General features: G+C 35.1%; 1 protein-coding gene across 2 annotated transcripts; it reads left to right on the forward strand.

Moving 5' to 3' along the window:
• Nucleotides 1–300: 300 nt before the first annotated feature.
• LOC114260575 (ent-kaurene oxidase) lies at nucleotides 301–5,158 on the forward strand. 2 transcript variants are annotated; one of them, XM_028200722.2, is made up of 8 exons: nucleotides 301–914; nucleotides 1,030–1,190; nucleotides 3,271–3,432; nucleotides 3,522–3,662; nucleotides 3,763–4,017; nucleotides 4,115–4,276; nucleotides 4,393–4,587; nucleotides 4,670–5,158. In XM_028200722.2, exons 1-8 carry the CDS (start codon nucleotides 752–754, stop codon nucleotides 4,979–4,981), a joined length of 1,551 nt encoding a protein of 516 aa, XP_028056523.1. In that variant the 5' UTR covers nucleotides 301–751; the 3' UTR covers nucleotides 4,982–5,158. The 2 variants fall into 2 exon arrangements, with proteins under 2 accessions (XP_028056523.1, XP_028056522.1); XM_028200721.2 differs by having other exon boundaries at nucleotides 626–914; nucleotides 4,094–4,276.
• The last annotated feature ends 16,346 nt before the right edge of the window (nucleotides 5,159–21,504 follow it).

Consider the following 21,504-nt stretch of genomic DNA (forward strand, 5'->3'; position numbering starts at 1 on the left):
CTACACACATTTGATAGAATTTTTATGTTGTGTTTGATTGGAGGATTTGAAAAGAAATTTAGAAAGATAAAAGAAAAATGTGTGTCAAACTATGTGAAATATAAATATGTTTTATTCACATTTCACTTAACTTTTTCATTTTCTTTTTTAAAATTCTCCTGAAATTTCCTAACCAAATACAATATTAGAGTCTCTAACATTTTATTTATAATTTATATAATAGAGAAGATTAATAATAATCACATAACATTATTTGATTTATTAATGAATATATATAGACCGCCGTTAAGAGATAGGATCAGGGGAGAGAGAGGTGAGTGAGCCAGACCAGCACCCACTCAAAATCCAATTTGTGGTGTGGGTCGAAGGCCGAAGTTCTGTTATGTTGTGTGGAGAGGGGGTGCTTGCCGTTATCCTCTGCCGCTGGTCATGCTGCCATCTTGTCTTAAACACAAACCGGATATTCTATCACCATCCCCAACACTAGTAACGACAAAACCCAGCCCCTCTCCTTCGTCTTGTTCTTCAGGTAACTTTTGGGCATCAATCTCCAAAACTATTCTTTCTTTTCCCCAATAGAACCCATACATCACTCCCTATCTCTCTACCTACTCAGACCCCACCTCCCTAATATATTTATATATATGTCTATTGCCTTTCATTGAGATCCAAAAAATAAAAAAATAAATAAATAAATACAGAGGAAAACCCATAAGAGAGATTTATCTCTTCCTTCTTTTATCAATCAACAATGGCATTAATGGATGCAATCATGGATCTTCAAACACTGCCATTGGGAACCGCCATTGCGATGGCTGGTCCCGCGGTTGCTCTTGGTGGCCTTTCACTGTGGTTGATCAAAGGCTATGTTTATAACCAAAAGAGGAGAGCTTCTAATCTCCCACCTTTACCTGGTACTGCTTCCTCATCTCCTTCCTCTACTCTTTTACTTTATTTATTTATTTTTACTGCAAAAATTAGAAATAATTGGTTGATTAATTTGATTTGAGTATGTACGGATGCATGCAGAGGTACCGGGTCTGCCGGTGATTGGGAATCTGCTGCAACTGAAGGAGAAGAAACCCCACAAGACTTTCACCAGATGGGCCAGGACTTATGGTCCAGTCTATTCTATCAGAACTGGTGCCAACATCATCGTTGTCCTCAATAACACCGACGTTGCCAAGGAGGTAACCTCTCTCTCTCCCTCCTCCGGTTCTCTCTTTTCCCTCTGTTCCAGAAATGCCAAAGGCAGTTTGATCTTGTGATTTACATTGCTACAATTACACTCATTTACATACCCAAACACATTTAAGTTTGTCAATGAGTGTGATTGTAGGAAGCAAAAATGTTATCAGTATCTATAAAGCACGGTTACGAGTGTTGGTACGATAGGTATATAAAATCTAAAAAAAAAAAAGTACGAATGCGGCTTGATATGCTTGTAAAAAAATATTTATTTTTAATTTAGAGTAATGTAAAAATTAATTACATGATTTAATTTGTTAACAATTAACATTTAATGCCAAAAGTAAAAGTATAAATTAAAATCAAATATCAATATATTAAATAACTTACCAATCATTGTTTAATTTTAAAAACATGTTATGTATAAAACTGAAAATAAAAAAGAAGCCTAGTGAAAGGTGTTTCATCTTTGTAGTAGAAGAAAATATTGTTTTAACTAAAGTGCGGTACGGCTTGGGTATATAGTAGGTACATCTGAGTACATAAAAAATTAAGAAGAAAAAATGTGGGTAGGTGTTTCATGGACCCGTATGTATGCAAAAGTACCATACGAGGTACTATACACAGTAAGTACCTGGTACGGGTACGACATGTTTTTCGACGTATCCATGTTTCATAGATCACTATGGACACCTTACATATTTGGGGTGTTGGCTGTGACCAAGGCACAACCATCTGCCGTGAGCAAGGGTGTGGTTCATTTGGGGTTTGTCGAGATGATTCGAATTGTTTGTCTTGTAAAACACATCGAATAGATTATTTATGTAAAAAATAAATAAAATTAATTAATCAGACTTAAACATCCATATGATCAGATTACCTTTGTTTGGAAAAGAAACTAGATGACAATTGTAATTTTAAGAATGGATCTTCTAATCAACGTCTGATCAATTTAATTTTTCAAATGAATGACTTACTCAATTCTTACAAAATAAACGGTTTAAATTGTTTCGACAGCCCTAAAATAGGCCGCACCCTTGGTCAGAACAGGGCCTGTTGCGACCATAACCATAGCAGACACCTGTCTTCCCTGTTTAATTGTGGCTCAAATACTAAGATTGCCTGAAAATCTACCATGGCTTGTGTTAGAGGATTTTGTTATTGTTCATGAAAAGATGTTTTAATCATACCTATACTTCTGACTACCTGAAAACCTACCATGACTCACCATCTTTCCTTTTCAACCATTTGAGCATTCTTGTTCCATGGAACGAATGGGAGCTTTTGGGTTATATGGTCATGTATAAATCGAGAAGGAATTTCAAAATATTTTGACCAGAACAGGCAGTGCTTAGTTATTGTAAGGCAACGTAATGTCGTTGCACATTTCTGCTAAGGGAGCCCTTTCTCACTGAGTCTAGTAGTTGGAGTTCTTATTTTCCGCTATGAGGTGATAATCTCTCTTCTATGTAGGCCAGCTGACCTTTTATTTTCAACAAAGTCATTTTCCTGTTGCTTAAAAAAAATAAAAAATAAATAAGAGTTTTTTAAAAATCTCCATGATCTTTATGATCTTGTTCTACAACATGACAAGCTTTTCTCAAGAAAACAAATCCACAGTCCAAATAAAATGATTCTTAAATTTATTTTTCAAAACGATATATATTTTAGGGCCGGGCAAAAAGGCCAACTGACTGTACTACATGGAAGGAGAAAGGCACATAGGAAATAGTTGATTTTGAGACATCAAAACAATCTTGTGTTTTTTAGTTAAAGAAAAGTTGTCCATTACGCCACCAACGACATGCTTAATGCATCTTACACTTTGACCCATATTCTCGCATTTAATAATTCTTATACTGAAGTATTTATGCTAGATAAAGAAACCTAATCATCTTCATATGAATCATGCCACTACCCTTGAATGAAGCTTAAACTAGCACTTTAAAGGCGCCAATTTGGTAGAAAATTGAGGTTTTTTTTTTTCTCTCTCTATCTTATAGTGGATTCTTTTCCATTCCAATAGTTGGTTGGAGAATACAATTGTATGTTGCAACTTACAGTCTTCTTGGTTTGTTTTAGGCCATGGTAACCAGATTCTCATCCATCTCAACAAGAAAGCTATCAAATGCCCTAAAGATTCTCACTGCTGATAAATGCATGGTTGCAACAAGTGATTATGATGATTTCCACAAAACAGTAAAGCGACATATACTGACAAATGTTTTGGGACCAAATGCGCAGGTTCGTGCCACATAGTTGTACTAAAATACTGCTTTTGTTTGCATCTTTTGTTTTTGTACATTTTACAAATATATGTTCTCAATATACAGAAGCGACACAGGGGCCTCAGGGACACCTTGATAGATAATGCTTCAAAGCAATTCCATGCTCATGTGAAAGACTATCCTCTTCAAGCTGTATCCTTCAGGGAAATCTTTGTATCTGAACTTTTTGGATTAGCAATGAAAGAAGTGAGTTTTTTTCATTAATACTCATCGTTTTAAAATCTTGTACTGGGAATTGTGAGAGGTAAAACTAAGAATAATCAGAGAAATGTAATGCGATTTTCAGGCTCTGGGGACTGATGTGGAATCTATTTATGTGGACGAGCTTGGAACCACTTTATCAAGAGAAGAGATATTCAAGGTTTTAGTGAAGGACCCAATGGCAGGTGCAATCGATGTAGATTGGAGAGACTTCTTCCCATACTTCAAATGGATTCCAAACAAAAGTTTTGAAATGAAAATCCAGCAAATGGATTTCCGTAGGCAAGCCTTGATGAAAGCCCTGATTAGGGAGCATAGTAAACGAGTTGCTTCTGGCGAGGTAACCATTGCTTCGCCCTTAACTAAACATTCTTTTTGAACTTTTTAAGTGGTGTCGTGGCCTAATAGTTACATAGCTTGCGTGGGATTTAAACCAGGAAGTGAATTCTTATCTCAACTACTTGTTAGCCGAAGCAAAAACACTATCAGAGAAACAAGTGGCTATGTTGCTCTGGGAGGTGATTATTGAAACATCGGACACTACTTTGGTCACAACAGAATGGGCCATGTATGAACTTGCAAAGAATCCAAAGCTGCAGGTTGTTTCAGTCTCTAAACTATTATATGTATCACTCTGTTTAGAGAATGCAAGTGCTTTTTTTTCTGACTATTTTTTTCATGTAACACTGCTTGATATTTTGACTGAATCGGACAGGATTGTCTCTATCAAGAAATTCAAAGCGTTTGTGGCTCTGAGAATATTACAGAGGAAAAGTTGTGTCAGCATCCATACTTGTATGCCGTGTTCCATGAAACATTGAGAAAGCACAGTCCTGTTCCAATAATTCCTATGCGATATGTCCACGAAGACACACAACTAGGAGGATACTATGTTCCTTCTGGGAGTGAGGTTGATTATTCTTCACTTCTCCTCTTGCGATTTATATTCTTCTTGCCTGCTATTTTAATCCTGAACTATTCTGTGTACGTAGATTGCTGTCAACATTTATGGGTGTAACATGGACGAGAAACAATGGGAGAATCCTGAAGATTTTAACCCTGAGAGATTTCTTGACAAGAAATCTGATGTCATGGATTTGCACAAGACAATGGCCTTTGGAGGCGGAAAGAGGGTGTGTGCAGGTTCTCTTCAAGCAATGCTAATTGCTTGCACTGCAATTGGTAGATTTGTACAAGAGTTTGAGTGGAGACTCAAAGATGGGGAGGAAGAAAATGTTGATACACTAGGGCTCACCACTCAGAAACTTCATCCGTTGCAAGTAATTATAAAGCCGAGAAATTGATGATTATGTAATCAAACATCTTATTTTATCTACAGTATGTGGTGTGAGTTGGTGCTTTGGGGCTACTAAAAATTGTTCTTATTTACAGTATGAATTTTCTTGGCCATTTGGACATGGCTCGAATGTAATGCAAAGAGTCCTATGTTATAAATTTGAGTATTTTACCTAGTGTTTCTATATGAATTTGTTCACATAGGTAAACAATACACACCACCTCATTGGTTGATTTTGTACTTTTTTGTGAGTTCAACCAATGAGATGGTTTGTATTATCATTTTGTGTAAATAAATTCTCTCATTTTTATTAAGTTATAGTGCGAGTTATGCTCAAAATTCTATAACTCGCACATGGTTCCATGATCATTTTTTGAACTTTCAAATTGTTTGAAAATCTTAATTAATACAACTAAACTTGGGAAAATCGGTAGAATTGTACTGATCTCTAAGACCAATCAAGATTTCGATTTTTGATCGATTTTCAATAATGGGTGGTCAGTTTCAATTATGACATTTTAACACTAATAGTAATCGAATTGATTAAAATATTATATTTTAATATTTTCTATATTTTGATTCTTCGGACATTAAAAGATAAGTAAATAATACTACACATTTTGCAATAAAGGCCAGGATTGTTGGTGCAAATTCCTTGAACGATGTTGGCGATAATGAACTATTGTTAAAATTGACTTGATTAAAACGTTTCAAGATCCGTTACAATATCGCTTTTATAAATATATTTTTACTCTCACTGGATGGTACATATGAGATTACGATAAATTTATCTTCAAGATACAATAAACCCAAATTACGAGGTTTGCGCCATCCTTTGGTGTGTCCATGCACACTAACATCTTTCTTTGGACGGATCTGACCTAAGGTGAGCAAAGTGGGTTGCTTGTGTCCTCGAATTTTGTTAAATTTTAAGGGTTCTTAAATAATTTTAAGGGTATTTATTTATAAATTTATCTTCATCTATTTATATTTTACTGAATTTAAATTATTATTTTTTTATATTTTAATAAGTTTTATGAATGACATATTTATTAAAATACTCATAATAATAATATTCAGATTAACAGTGTAAATGTTTCGGGATGTGAACATTCACACTGTTAATATTAACGTTCACACTATCAAATATAAATGTTCACATTACCAAGCTACTAAGCATTCAAAAAATATTTGTAAGGGTAAATTTTTTCATAAAATACATTAAATATGAGAATTAAGCATTGGTGGATCAAATGTTCAAAAGGATTAATTGGAATATAAGAATATTTTATGAACTAATTAAGATACAAGTACTTAGAAAATGATTTCCTAATAAATCTCCCATAATTTTAACTCTTATAGTGTTAGTTAGCTTAAAATTAAAGGTTCAAACTAACTAATTTAACTTGACAATTCAAATTAATATGCTTGTAAATTATATGTAAACTTATTTAGTAGCTACCGACCGACACGTATGATGTGTATACAATTCAAATAAGTAAAAATAAAATAAAAAATTCATTATATATTGTATGTCATCCCAATGGTAAGAATTTTCTTTACTAAACCCAAGGTCTTAGGTTATTTTAGGTTTTGTTTGATATTTTTTCTTCTCTTTTTTAATAGATTGGGTGATGTTTGTAAATTGAATTTACTGTTATTTTACGCTTTGTTTGATGTTTTTTCTTCATCTCTTTTTTAATAGATTGGGTGATGTTTGTAAATTGAATTTACTAAATTTTAAAGCAACAAAGCTAAATTTTTACATTTTTTAATAATTTTCTTCATGTCTTAATCTGCATAAGTAAATTTTAATAAATAATTTTAGTGATCATATATGCAAGCATATTTATGTTAGTACTAGTATAAAAATAAATAAATAAATAAAATTATATGTACTTATTGTTTTATCCACAATTTTTTTATTCAAATTCTTTTTAATGATTATGTGTACAATAATACTATATATTCTTAAAAAATAATTCAATATATATATATATATATATGAATCACATTCATCCAAGTGTGGCTCGTATCGTAGCATAATAACTTTGAATCTACATTATACACCTTAAAGATAAACCTTTGAATAAATAATTGTTGATATGAAACTCAATGCCAAAATACATTCATATTCTAATTTATTAATGCTAACCTTACTACGTAAAGAAGACAAATATGAAGTAAATCATCTATTTTTGAAAGATTTTATCTTCTATGATGAAAAATATTTTATTGAAAGTTTTTCAAAAAAAGAAAGATGAAAAACTCTTGTGAGAGGGATAGAGGCGTTCCCACCTTACGCTAAATGTCCTCCAACTAATGAGCAATCATAGAGATATCTTAACTATAAGAAAATAGCCTCATGGTAGTTATCTAGACATAGAAAGAAAGCAAACACAAGCAATATGCAAAAGAAATGAAAAAGGCTCACTTTGTACTCCTCTGCACCTAGCCAAAACGGAGTGGGTTCGAAAATAAAGATGCATGATCCTAAATGCATAAATTTACTAAATGCAATGAAACTCATAAAAATGAATAATATAGGCACAATTGCCACAAAAATGTTATATGAATCATCTCAAGCATCGCTTAACCACGTATAATCAACAATACGATAGTGGCAATATCTCTAAAACACGATAAACTCATGCTCCATAGATTCCGTCTCAGACTTGACCTCAAAGTTGAATTCACCTTCAATTTCTGGCTCAAATCCATCACCAGTTTCAATGTCAAAGTTGAATTCAGCCTTGGTTTTTTAGACTTCAGACTCAAATTTAGTCTTGACACCATAGAAGAACTCAAGGCAAATTTGTTACTCGAACTCAAGATTGAATTCAGAACATATGTCTCGATTGAGCTTAGGACAAACCGTAGGCCAAAATTCAAGGAAGATTTTTCCTTGATTAAACTTAGCACATATTTCTAGATTGAGCTCAAGATTGACCTCAGGGCATTCAATGGCCCGGGTCGAGGATCGAGACCGGACCCTCATTTCTTTTTCCTATAGAGGTAGTTGCATTAAAAGGTTTTCTATTATATTTTGACTTGGTCTGAAAATTTTCTCGGTGGGAAATTTTGATTTTTAAAAATTTATGATTTTGAAAATAATTTTTTGTAGTAATTGTTCCTCATATATTAAATAGGCTAATTTGATCTTATGAGATTTTTCTACGAGGTATTAGTCACTTTGCTTCAAACGTTAAGTTTAACATTTGTAGTCGAAAAATTATTTTGTACTACTATTGGAGAAACCGCTTTTCGATTTATTTGGATTTTGATTTGCTAATATTTTTCTTTGAATCCAATGATTGTGTGACAACCCCGCTACCTATTATATTTGACATTTAATTAATTAAGAAGATTTGGATTTTAATTAGCCGTTACTCTGATTTAATTTGGAATTTATGAGAATTATGGAGCTCAATCGGTAAGTGATTGTAATAATGATTTATTTTGGGATTATAAATTGAAGGTCCAAATTGATTAAGGAAGTGAAATTAATTAGTAGAATCAGTTTGATTCCAAGTATTGACCCAATTGGGAACTTAATTAAATATTCGATTAAGCTTCGATTCAGTTTGGTAAAATTAAGATTTTATTAACTGGATTCGAATTAGAGTTAATTAAATTTATTACGTTATAAGGTCTGAGGAATTATGATTATTATGAATTAAATCTATTTAGGAGGTGTCTAATTTAAACATGTACTTTATTTATAAGGATTTTGGGTCTGATTTGAAATTGAAGGCTTTAGCGATTTGAGACACTGAAATTGATTGTAGCAATAAGTTTAATTTGATACTTGAAGCCTTTTTGCAGCCTTTTGGGAGTTTGACCAAAAATCTGAGTTAGATTCGTAAAATTAAATATTATTAATTGGGCTATAATGGGAGTCAAATTAAGCTAATTAAATTTTGTGTGATGTGTAATTAGATATGATTCAGCAAATTAAGTGTTATACAAGTGTTAATTATAATTGGTTAGGACTAAGTGATGATTAAGTTAAGTTAATGTGTAATTGGTGTGCCAAACTAATCCTAATTAATTAAGTTGATGTGCAATTAAGTTAATTCTAAATAATTAGATAATTAAGAAGAGGAGTTTGGAACAGTGGAGAGAAATATAGAAAACGTTTGGCTATATGTGAGGAGAGAGATAGTGAGTGTACTCAATTTGTTGTTGGCTGGAACTTTGAGCTCAAAAACATGGAAAAGGGAAAAGAGAGAGAACCGAGAGACTGAGAGAAAGAGAGGCCGAAAGAGGAAGAAAGAGAGGGATTTCAAGAATTCAAGAATGCGTGAGAACAAAAAGGGGAAAATACAGCTGGAAGCAGCCGAAAGAGAGAGAGAGAAACCGAGAAAGGAGAAGAAAATGAAGAAGAGAGCTTGTGGGATGCCAAAATTCAAGCTAAAAGTTATGAAAAATTCATTTTAGGGATTTTTATTGATAAGTCCAATTTAGAAGTGTTTTAATCCAAGAAGTCCATGAAGAAATTTTTTAACCCATTTAGTCCCATGTTGTTGGCTTATTTTTCCTACGAAGGAAAATATCATAAATGCGAGCGTGCCAGCAAGGATTGAAAAATCCTTACAGATTAAATTCAAGCCAATTATCAAGCAATTATGTTGACGGTTCTTTTGCCTCAACGAAGAGGACTTCAAAATTGTCAAGTGTAGAGTAAAGAAAAAGTACAAGAAGAAAAATGGACGGAGAAAGATGATTGAGTGAACAATCAAAGTAATAATTACTTACCTCTACTCCTATGTTTCGAAAAGAAAGTGCATAAAATGCTTCGAAATGGAAATGCTGAAAATAAATGCTTCGAAATATAAATCTATGTTAAACTACTCCTAAGATAAGGAAAATGACAATAAATATTGAAATCAATTGTCTTTGATTTAAGTTCTGGATCCTTTACAATGTGGCGATTAATGACTATTTATAGAGAAAAAAAATACAGCAATAACTACTTAGTAACTACTCATTTCTTCCATCTTCATTCTTGTCTTGCCATGTGTCCTTCCACTCATCCACTTTGTCCTCCCACTCATTCACTTTGTCCTTCATATTCTCCATCATCTTTATAACTTCTTTTAACTTCCAAATGAATAAGAGGATGCCACGTGTCTTGCAATTATATAATAATAAAATTGCAGATTTATGGTGCTAACATTACCCCCCGCGACCCTTTAAAATGATGTTTATTTGAATTTTTGAAGGGCCGAACCAAGCACATGATTAATCTAAGCAATAAAATGCTTCGAATAATATCAACAAAGTGCTTCGAATGATGTAATAGCACCAATGAAGTGCTTCAAATGAGTATGAAATTATGACTAGATATCTCGAATGCTAGCTATTATGGACTAGTAACAAGCTTCGAAGGTGGTATAAAGGACCAAAATCATCTTTCGAAAGTTGAAAGTGCCGATAAAGGACAAATTACATCCTTGGAAATATTCGGCAAAGCTTCGAAGGTTCATAACCACCATTATTGTTTCTTTGAAGCTATTAATGCAAGATGGAGTGCTTCAAAGCTTACAAAATTATGGCAAAAGGGCCTTCGAAGCAACTTTTGGCCAACATTGTGGTTATTCAAATTTTGTATGTTCTGATTCATACATAATAATGAAAATATTAATTTTGTGCTTTGAACCAATTATTAATTCTTCGAAGACACCAAAATGGTTGTTCTTCGAACCAACTTATCATGCCAAAAATAGGCTTTATTCGACAACTAATTAATTGTCATTTTACATATATTTGAAGAGATGTACACATTTCGAAAGTTTTCAAAGCTTTCAAAGCTTTATACAGTTTCGAAGGTGAAGCAATCAACCTTCGAAACAACTTTTGATGTTTCGAATGTATCTTCAAAGCTTTATACAGCTTCGAAGGTGAAGTAATCAACCTTCGAAACAACTCTTGATGCTTCGAATGTATCTTCGATGCTTTGATTGTGTACATACAAACAAGTGGCCATCAATTTGAAAAGATAAGTCATTCTCAACCATTTATTTAAATGCACAGGCTTTTCTAGCCAAGTTCATGCATTTTAAATGGTCATCCCCTGTTCTTAGTGCTTCGAACTCATAAGAACAATTTGTCAATTTTATTAGCCACATTATCAGAATTATATTTTGATGTGAACCACAAATCCAAAAAGGATTTTGAACACCAAAAGTCATGGTATAGTGTGACCATGAAAATTCATACTTTTTGACATTTTGAAAAATGTCAAAAATTTGGAATTCATGAACAGTGGCTTGTTCATTATTCTTGACCATGTTTGCTTTAAAAACATGACTTTTGCCGAATTGATTTTCATAATTATTTAGCAAAGTGGGTTGTTTTTCCATGTTAGCCATTAATGGCTTATGAAAATCACCCATAGATATGTTATTTTCATTACTTGACTTTCTAAAAATTGGTTTTGAGACCCCCCGGGCCATGCATGAAACATCATTCTTAGCCAAATTTGGCTCAAAAACATGCTCTTTCATTATGTTAATTTCATAATTCGGCTTTTTAAAAACGGACTCTTGAACCCCCCGAGCCATTGATGAAATCAACTCTTTGCTTTTGCTATTTTCAACCATGGAAAAATTCTGAAAAAATTCACTAATTCCGGTCATTAAAGCCTCAGTTAAAGACTTGGTAGTGAGAGTTGATAACTCATCAGTCCATTGGCGAATTTCCATATCAAGTTGATGAATTTCTCCAATTAAATGGTGTCTTTTTTCTTCCACCAAATAATATTGTAATGGATGAAAGTTTATTCCATCAAGAAAATGGATCTCTTCTTGAAGATTCAAAATTTCTCTTTCACGCCAATATATTTCATATTGACAAGTTCGAATGGCGAAATCCAAATAGTTTGTCATTTCTTACACTTGGCTGTCCCACCGGGCGTGCCAAAAAATATTGGCTTATTTTTCCTACGAAGGAAAATATCATAAATGCGAGCGTGCCAGCAAGGATTGAAAAATCCTTACAGATTAAATTCAAGCCAATTATCAAGCAATTATGTTGACGGTTCTTTTGCCTCAACGAAGAGGACTTCAAAATTGTCAAGTGTAGAGAAAAGAAAAAGTATAAGAAGAAAAATGGACGGAGAAAGATGATTGAGTGAACAATCAAAGTAATAATTACTTACCTCTACTCCTATGCTTCGAAAAGAAAGTGCATAAAATGCTTCGAAATGGAAATGCTGAAAATAAATGCTTCGAAATATAAATCTATGTTAAACTACTCCTAAGATAAGGAAAATGACAATAAATATTGAAATCAATTGTCTTTGATTTAAGTTCTGGATCCTTTACAATGTGGCCATTAATGGCTATTTATAGAGAAAAAAAATACAGCAATAACTACTTAGTAACTACCCATTTCTTCCATCTTCATTCTTGTCTTGCCATGTGTCCTTCCACTCATCCACTTTGTCCTCCCACTCATTCACTTTGTCCTTCATATTCTCCATTATCTTTATAACTTCTTTTAACTTCCAAATGAATAAGAGGATGCCACGTGTCTTGCAATTATATAATAATAAAATTGCAGATTTATGGTGCTAACACATGTATGTATAGTTTTATTCCATAAAGTCCATTTTCTTGATTTACACTATTTTCTTGGACACTTATGCCGTTATATTCAATTTTGATACCTTTATAAATATTTTTTGAACGATTAGCAATTTAATGATGTGAATATTCATATTTTAAAATTCACATTGGTAGGAATGTAAAATTGGCCCGTGGGCGGCCCGAAACCCGCCCGCGAGCCGGGGCGGGCCCGGCCCGTTGACAATGTGAATATTCACATTGACATATTAACATTCACATTAATAGGAGTATAAAATTGGCCCGCGTCCTGTGGCGGCGCAAAACCCACTCGTGGCCCATGGGGGGCCTGGGCGGGCCAGATCCGGCCCATTGACAATGTGAATATTCACATTGACATGTTAACATTCACATTGATAAGAGTATAAAATTGGCCCGCGGCCCATGGGCGGCCAAAAGCCCGCTTGCGGCCCGGGGAGGGTTCGGCCCGGCCCGTTGACAATGTGAATATTCACATTGACATGTTAACATTCATATTGATAGGAGTGTAAAATTAGCTCGCGCCTCGTGGCTGCCCGAAACTCGCCCACAGCCCGTGGGCGGCCCGGGGAGGGCCCGGCCTGGCCTGTTGACAATGTGAATATTCACATTGACATGTTAACATTCACATTGATAAAAGTATAAAATTGGCCAGCAGCCCAGGGCGAGCCCGACCCGGCCCGACCCGTCGACAATGTGAATATTCACATTGACATGTTAACATTCACATTAATGGGAGTGTAAAATTGGCCCCCGTCCCGTGGCGGCGCGAAACTCGCCCGCGGCCCATGGACGGCCCGAGGCGGGCCCAGTTCGGCCCGTTGACAATGTGAATATTCACATTGACATGTTAACATTCACATTGATAAGAGTATAAAATTGGCCTGCGGCACAAGGGCGGTCAAAAGCCCGCCCGAGGCCTAGGGCAGGCCCGGCCCGGCTCGGCCCGTTGACAATGTAAATATTCACATTGACATGTTAACATTCACATTGATAAGAGTGTAAAATTGGCCCGCAGCCCGTGGGCGGCCTGAAGCCCGACCAAAGCCCGAAGCGGGCTTGGCCCGACCCGTGACAATGTGAATATTCACATTGACATGTTAACATTCTCATTGATAGGAGTGTAAAATTAGCCCGCGCCCTGTGGCTACCTGAAACTCGCCCACGGCCTGGGGCGGGCCCAGCCTGTTGACAATGTGAATATTCACATTGACATGTTAACATTTACATTGATAAGAGTGTAAAATTGGCCCGTGACCCGTCGGCAGCCCGAAGCCGAACCACGGACCGGGGCGGGCCCGGCCCGTTGGCAATGTGAATATTCACATTGACATGTTAACATTCATATTGATAGGAGTGTAAAATTGGCCCGCAACCCGTGGGCGGCCCGAAGCCAGATCACAGCCCGAGGTGGGCTTGGCCCGACCCGTGACAATGTGAATATTCACATTGACATGTTAACATTAACATTGATAGGAGTGTAAAATTTGTCCGCTGCCCGAAGCTCGTCGGCGGCCCGGGGTAGGCCCAGCCCCAAACCCGGGCCGCCCCAGGCCGCCCACCGGCCATGGGCGGGTTTCGGGCAGCCACGGGGCACGGGTTAATGTTATACTTTTATCAATGTGAATGTTAACATATCAATGTGAATATTCACGTTATCAACGGGCCGGGCCGAGTTGGCCCGGGGCCGGGCTTTGGGCTGTCCACGGGTCACGGGCTAATTTTACATTGTTATCAATGTTAATGTTAATATGTCAATGTGAATATTCACATTGTCAACGGGCCGGGCCGGGCCGGGCCCGCCCTGGGTAGCGGGTGGGCTTCGGGCCGCCCACGGGTCATGGGCCAATTTTACACTCCTATCAATGTGAATGTTAATATGTCAATGTGAATATTCACATTGTCAACGAGCCGGGCCGGGCTCGCCCCGGGCCGCCCACGGGCTTCGGGCTGCCCATGGGACGCGAGTCAATTTTACACTCCTATCAATGTGAATGTTAATATGTCAATATGAATATTCACATTGTCAACGGGCCGGGCCGGGCTCGCCCCGGGCCGCCCACGGGCTTCGGGCTGCCCATGGGACGCGAGTCAATTTTACACTCTTATCAATGTGAATGTTAACATGTCAACAGGCCGAGCCGGGCTGGTTTCGGGCTGGTTTCGGGCAGTCACGGGGCACGGGCTAATTTTATACTCTTATCAATATAAATGTTAACATGTCCATATGAATATTCATATTATCAACGGGTCGGGCCGGGCCCGCCCACGTGCCAGGGGCTGGTTTCGGGCCGGCCACAGGCCGCGGGCTAATTTTACACTCCTATCAATGTGAATGTTAACATGTCAATGTGAATATTCACATTGTCAACGGGCTGGGCCCGGCTTGGCCCGGCCCGGGGCCGAGCCCGGGCTTCTAGCTGCCCACGGGTCACGGGCTAATTTTACACTCTTATCAATGCTAATATTAATATGTCAATGTGAATATTCACATTATGAACGGGCCGGCCCAAGCGCGCCCCGGGCGGCGGGCTGGCCACGGGCCACGGGCCAATTTTACACTCCTATGAATATAAATGGTAACTTGTCAATGTGAATATTCACATTATGAACAGGCCGGGCAGGGCCGGGCCAATTTTTTTGGCCTGTGGGTCGGCCCGGCCCGACTCGAATTTTTTCGGGCACCCACGAGGATCGACATGGGCCGTGCCCCTACACATTGACGATATGAATATTCACATTGACGGTGTGAATATTCACATTAGGGGTATTTTGGTAATTATGTCACCCATAGGACTTGTTGAAATATAAGAAAATAATGTAAACTAAATGGAACATAAGTAGATGAAAAGGGCATTTTGGTCTTCTTATCTCAAATTGGGCCTAATGGAATAGTCAAAAAGAATATGGATTGGATGGAATAAAGCTCTTAGAAAATGGATTTATAAAAAAAGCTCCCTTCATTTTATTGTAAGAAATTCCATCCTCTTTCTAGCGTTGTTTAATTAATCTAGACAAAAATTTATTGAGGGTGGATTTGAGAAAATTAAAATAGAGATTTGAGAATTAATTATATAAATTCATAGAAATTGAGTCTTGCATGTTCAATCAAATTAGGTTGAAAAATATGCGTTATGGTTCTTTAAATTTGAGTTTAATTTTGGGAATTATTCTTGAATTGAGTCCCATAAATTACATGCAACAAGATTTATTTGAAGATTTGATCCATGCAATGGAGATAGGTTCAAATTTATAAAAATTAATTTAGAAATTAATTATTTTGGATTTGATTTTAGAATATTATTCATGAATTGAGTCTAATTTCTACATGCATGGACAATCCTACAAGTCTTAATACTCTAATTGTACATGCATCATAGATTTTAAATTAAAGGAGTTTTGATGTAAATGATTTAAAATTGATCATATTTTCAAGATTAATTAAGAGTTTGTGTGGTTTTAGGCAAGCCATGTATGAACCCAAGTTTTGAGATTATATTATGAAAGTTCAATTCATGTTCTAGAATTTGTGGATTTCAAATTGGGCTTGATATGAAGAAAATGAATTAAATTTAAATTTGGACAAATTTGGAGATGAATTATAATTTATATTAGAGAATAAAAAATTAGTTTGCTTTTGATTTAAATTTCATACATGCAATTAATTTTGAAAGGGTTTTATAGCTTCAATTTATGTTTCATGAAATAAAGAAAGAATTGAAAGATGATTTTTGAAACAAGGAGAATTTGGCACCAAATCACACGGGCATACATAATTTTGTTGAATCTCATGAATTTGAGAGTCATTTCTACCATTTTTAGATGAAATTAGAGTCTACATTTCACATGCATGCACAATCCATGAAAATATAGAATTCATGTGCATGAGTTTTGAAGTTATGGAAATGAATTTGAAATAATTTGGGCTTGCATGATGAATCCTTGGAGATTTGAGCTTCACATTTTGTAAAATTGGCATTATGTTATGTTAGAAGTTGTATGGTTGACATATAGAACAAATCATGTAAGTTGTATCATTTAAAGTTGTGTTTTGAAGTTTAAACAGCATTTTGGAAAACCCAGAATTCGTCAACATCGCTCTAGTGAAAAAGTTGTCGCTCGAGCAGAGAATGCAAGCAACCAGTATTTTTGTAGACCAAGGGGTCCGCTCGAGTGACCAATGTTGCGCTTGAGTGAAGAGCCTTGTTTTAGAAAATTTTGAAAAGCTATTTCATATTCCGATTTCCGTTCTCTTTTATTTCTAAGTACTCTCTTAGGCATATATTGAGCATTATAAATGAATTAAAAGAGTAAGAAAGAAGCCTAAGAGAACTAAACAAGTTAAGAACGGAATGAATTGTATTGTGATCCGACTTCTATGTGTATTATGAATTGTGTAGGGTCAACTACAAAGTTAACCAAGCATCTTAACACTGTGAGTAATATCTTAGTAAAAATATTTTCAAGTATGTTATATTCCAAATGCTACTTTTGTATAAGTTTCATGGAATTATTGAGTTGCATAACGAATGAGTATTCTATATGCCTAATTTTTGTATAAGACTTTGTGAACATGATTTGGGCCCAAGGTCATTTGATTTGTGATACGAGTATGAATTGGGCCTGAGGGCGTTTAATAGGTTTGATATGTCTAAATTGGGCCTAAGGGCATTTGTCATTTGATAAATTGGCCAAAGGCCGTTTGAATAATATATGATGGGCCCAAGGTCGTCTAAATACGAATGCAATGGGCCAAAGGCCGTTTAAATATTATGATTGCCATTTGAATGTTCTGACGGGCCGAAGGCCATTTGAATATCGTGATGGGCCAAAGGCCATTTGATTATTATGATGTGCCAAAGGCCGTTTGAATATTATGATGGGCCAAAGGCCGTTTAAATGTTATGATGGGGTTGAAGGCCGTTTGAATATTGTGATGGGCCGAAGGCCGTTTGAATATGAATGTAATGGGCCAAAGGCCAACTGAATAAAAATGTTGTCATGATCACGGATATGAATATGCACGTAGATATGAATATGAACATATAATATAATTAGAAAAGTATTTTGGACGCGAGGTCGTTTTGGCCCCTCTGGTATGTCTTGAGCATGATGAATTGGACCTGAGGTCATCCTGATTTTGATTTACATGTAATGTGTATTAATGTGATTTACTTAATTAAGAATCTCACTCATACAACTTCTTTACTTTGGTATTATTCACTGGGCGTTAGCTCGCTCTTTATATATATATATATAGGTGAGCAATTGGAGGATTAAGATTAGAGTTTTCCCCAGAGTCTGCCTCTTTGTCAACCCACCCAAGAAGTACCTCTGTGTAGAGGCTTTATTTTATTTTGTCAAGCTTGAGTTAAACTTTGTGTTTTGTTAAAAGTTCTCCATACAGTGTGTGAGATACATTATAAAATATGCCTTCATACATGTATATATAAAAGTGAATTAAAAATGTTTTAATTACTATGGTTGATCATGTACGCATATCTTAATGGACATTATTATCTTTTGTTTTGCTTCCGCTTCAGGCCTCAATTATATTTAAATTGTAACGACCCCAAAATTCATATTAGAGATTACCCTTATGGCCTTATGGGTTAAGGCATCTTAATTTAATGATATCTGTTCAAATTGAGGAATTATCTATTGAGCCACGGCTTTAAAATTGAAATTACTGACCTTTACGGGTTCAAAAATCACAATTGAGTACTTGGGTATGTTAATCGAAATTTTTAGAACTATTTGAGAAAATTAATTGGAAATCCAACTTGTTTAATTTTCTAAGTCATTTTGGCCAAACTTATAATGCGTTTCATGTGTGTTAAGCAATGGTCATATGTGTCGCCCAAGTGTCCAAAGCGTGTTCGGGTCAAATATATATATATATATATATATGACACATTTCATTTGGACTTGTGTCTGACATGTGTCGGGAAATGTTTGATGAGTGCTAATGTCTAACACATTTTTGACACGAACACACCACCTTAGAAGTGTCCATGCTTTGTAGCTCTTTTTCTTGATTGTAGGTGATTTTAATGTGTTCATTAACGTTTCATCCTACAACGTGGCCTATGGGTGTTATAGAAAGCCTCCTCTACCACTAACTCCTCTGTAATCTCCTTGAAAGAGCCAAGTAGTTGTTTGGTGGAATTGGTAAGAAAAGGAAAAATATGGCTTCTTTGTTGGATACCACCTGCTAAAATAAATTATTTCCTCAAGGAGTCATGCTGAAAAAACGAGATTGTCAAAGAATTCCTCTAGGAGCTTCTTTGTATGTGTAACTATAGTTGTAGAGAAAGTTCATTGACTGCTTGTCTGCTACTTGCCTCATAACATAATTCAATTTTATAAAGGCCACATTTCTGCCTTGATAAGAGCATGGATTTTTAACTTACTCCTTGAATGAGTTGATAGATATTGCATAAGCTAATAGAAATTTTTCAAGATTGTTTTGTACTATGGCTTAAGATAATAGATATCTTTACAAAAATGCTAGAGATCTCAAAAGAATTACCAAATGTGAGTATTGTGTAGCATTGCTCATATCTTTAAATAATAAAAACATCAACTGTATCATCCTTGTTCATGAAGCCTAGAATATTTAACTTAGCCTGTGGTTGTTTAGATGGATGCCACATAAGAAGAAGTTCTTGAAAAACTACTTGTTGCTGTTTACAAGTGTGTTTGATAAAAGCACAGGTAGCATACTTGATTCTTTCAAGTAGAGAGTGGGGGTGTTATTAAGAGAAAGCATTAGGAACTGACGTATAGGGCCTGTTTGGTGCAATTTATTGTAAGCTGCAAGCTGATAATCAAAAAGAAAAAGCCAAAAACACCCATCCTCCAACTTCTATATAATAATTTTTTTTTAAAGCTTATTTAAGCTATTTTTGCCTAATAAATTGTAAGCAGATGCTGTAGGAAACAGTCTAGCACAAACTTCAGAATAAAATTTTTAAAAACAGCTCAAATATCCTGCATAAAACAGTCCCCATAATATTGAGATTATTGCACTTTTTAACTAGTTAAAGTTCACTCCATACTCCATAAATGTATTCACATAATGGGGGTGTTTGTTTCAGCTTTTCAAAGCTAACTTATAGCTTTTAGTTTTGAAAAAGTTATTTTGGACTGTTTGGTTGAACTTATTTCAAACAGCTTCTGATTCTAATAGTTTATTTTAACTCAAAAAAGCTGATTCTGAGAAGCTACTCACCCCTTGCTTCTGATTATCAGCTTCTACTGTGGACATGTTAATTTATGGTTATACTCTTAGATTTTTTTATTTTTTATTTTTTTAAAAATAGAAAAAGATCCAAATGGACTATAGATTATTATTATTATTTTTTATGAGAAATGTAGACAAACAAAAAATAAAAATTAATTGAAAAAACTATTTCACAGCTTATTTAACAAACACTACTCAACAACTTAAATCTATAATCCAACAGCTACACCAAACAGATTAACAACTTCTGATTAAAGTCATAATCTATAATTTGTTAAACTATAATTTATATGCAGTTTTAACAGCTACACCAAACGGGGCCAATGTGGCGTGTTTATCATTCAGTTTCTGGGAATTTAAAACTAATAGGTTTGGCCAATTTGATTCAGTGTTTTGTTTGACTTTCACAACTTGCAAAAGCGTATGATTTTGAACTCAGGGGTTTTTATTTTGAATGCAGAACCTCTGAGAAGATCTTTAGTACAGATTGGCACCATCCATATTCTCGTCATTGTTTTCATTTGATACACTGATCATGAAGTATTTGGAATACACTCCTCTTGATTGGTAATTGTTAAACTTTCTATCTTAAGCAGAAGCATGCTAATACACTTGATTGGGTACAGTCCCTCATGCGGTTTGATCAGTATTATGCTCTTATCATTTTTTTTTCTTTTAATTTTCTTTTGTATAGTAAGTAGTAATTTGTCATGTCATCCAGTATAAGTGATTTCTTAAGTCATGTAAATCTTGGAGAGCGTACCATCAAAGGATGCCTTGAAGCTTACTCTTGTAAGACAACTTCTGATTCGTCTTTTTTGCGTCATCCGCCCCCCCCTCATTTGTTAAATGTTGAGTTGACACATATTTCGTTTATTTTTTGCTTTTTCCTAGGCAAACATACAGGAAGTGATAAGAAGTTGTCTCTCAGCTTGGAGCATGAGGTAATCCAAATTTATGTAGTTTATTTTATCCATGGAACAAAATTTCAGTTTCTTTCCGTTGGAATAGTTGAAATGTTTTTGTTTTGAGGGGAACTAGAATGAAATACTAGTGAAATATTGATGTTTTAGTATTTATTATATATAAAAAAAAAGACGAAAGAAATATTGATGTTTTAGTGTTTCCATCAACACACACTGGAGCATAGTGAAACACACCAAAACAGTGAAAATTGTGTTGATGTGAAACTAGAATCTTTCATAAATGTTATTTATTATTTTCTTCTTTTCTTTTAATTTTGTTTATTTAATAAGAAAGAAGATATTGTTTGCACCAACCTTTATCCCTTTGGTTGCTTCTTTCATATTTTTCAACATTTTGAAACATTAAAAAATGTTATATTTCCATCCATGAAGCATGGAAACGGACACGCGACACGACACGGACACGTCGACATGCAAATTTTTAAAAAATGGAGGACACGACACGCTGGGGATACGTTCAATATATATAATTAATCTTATTTATTATATATCATAAAATTATTAAAAAAATCATTAAAACTGGTTCCTATAATCAAAATTAATAAGCACACATTATTAAAATTTACAAAATTAATCAACGAAAAAAAATTATGTACTCAAAAAAAAAAAAAATGAGACTAAAAAAATTAAGACAGAAACAAAAAAAATTATATACTCAAACCAAAAAAAAAAAATTATATACTAAGAGAGA

Source organism: Camellia sinensis, chromosome 6 (genome assembly GCF_055761805.1).
Source record: "Camellia sinensis isolate YWXY chromosome 6, ASM5576180v1, whole genome shotgun sequence".
Classification (NCBI taxonomy): domain Eukaryota; kingdom Viridiplantae; phylum Streptophyta; class Magnoliopsida; order Ericales; family Theaceae; genus Camellia; species Camellia sinensis.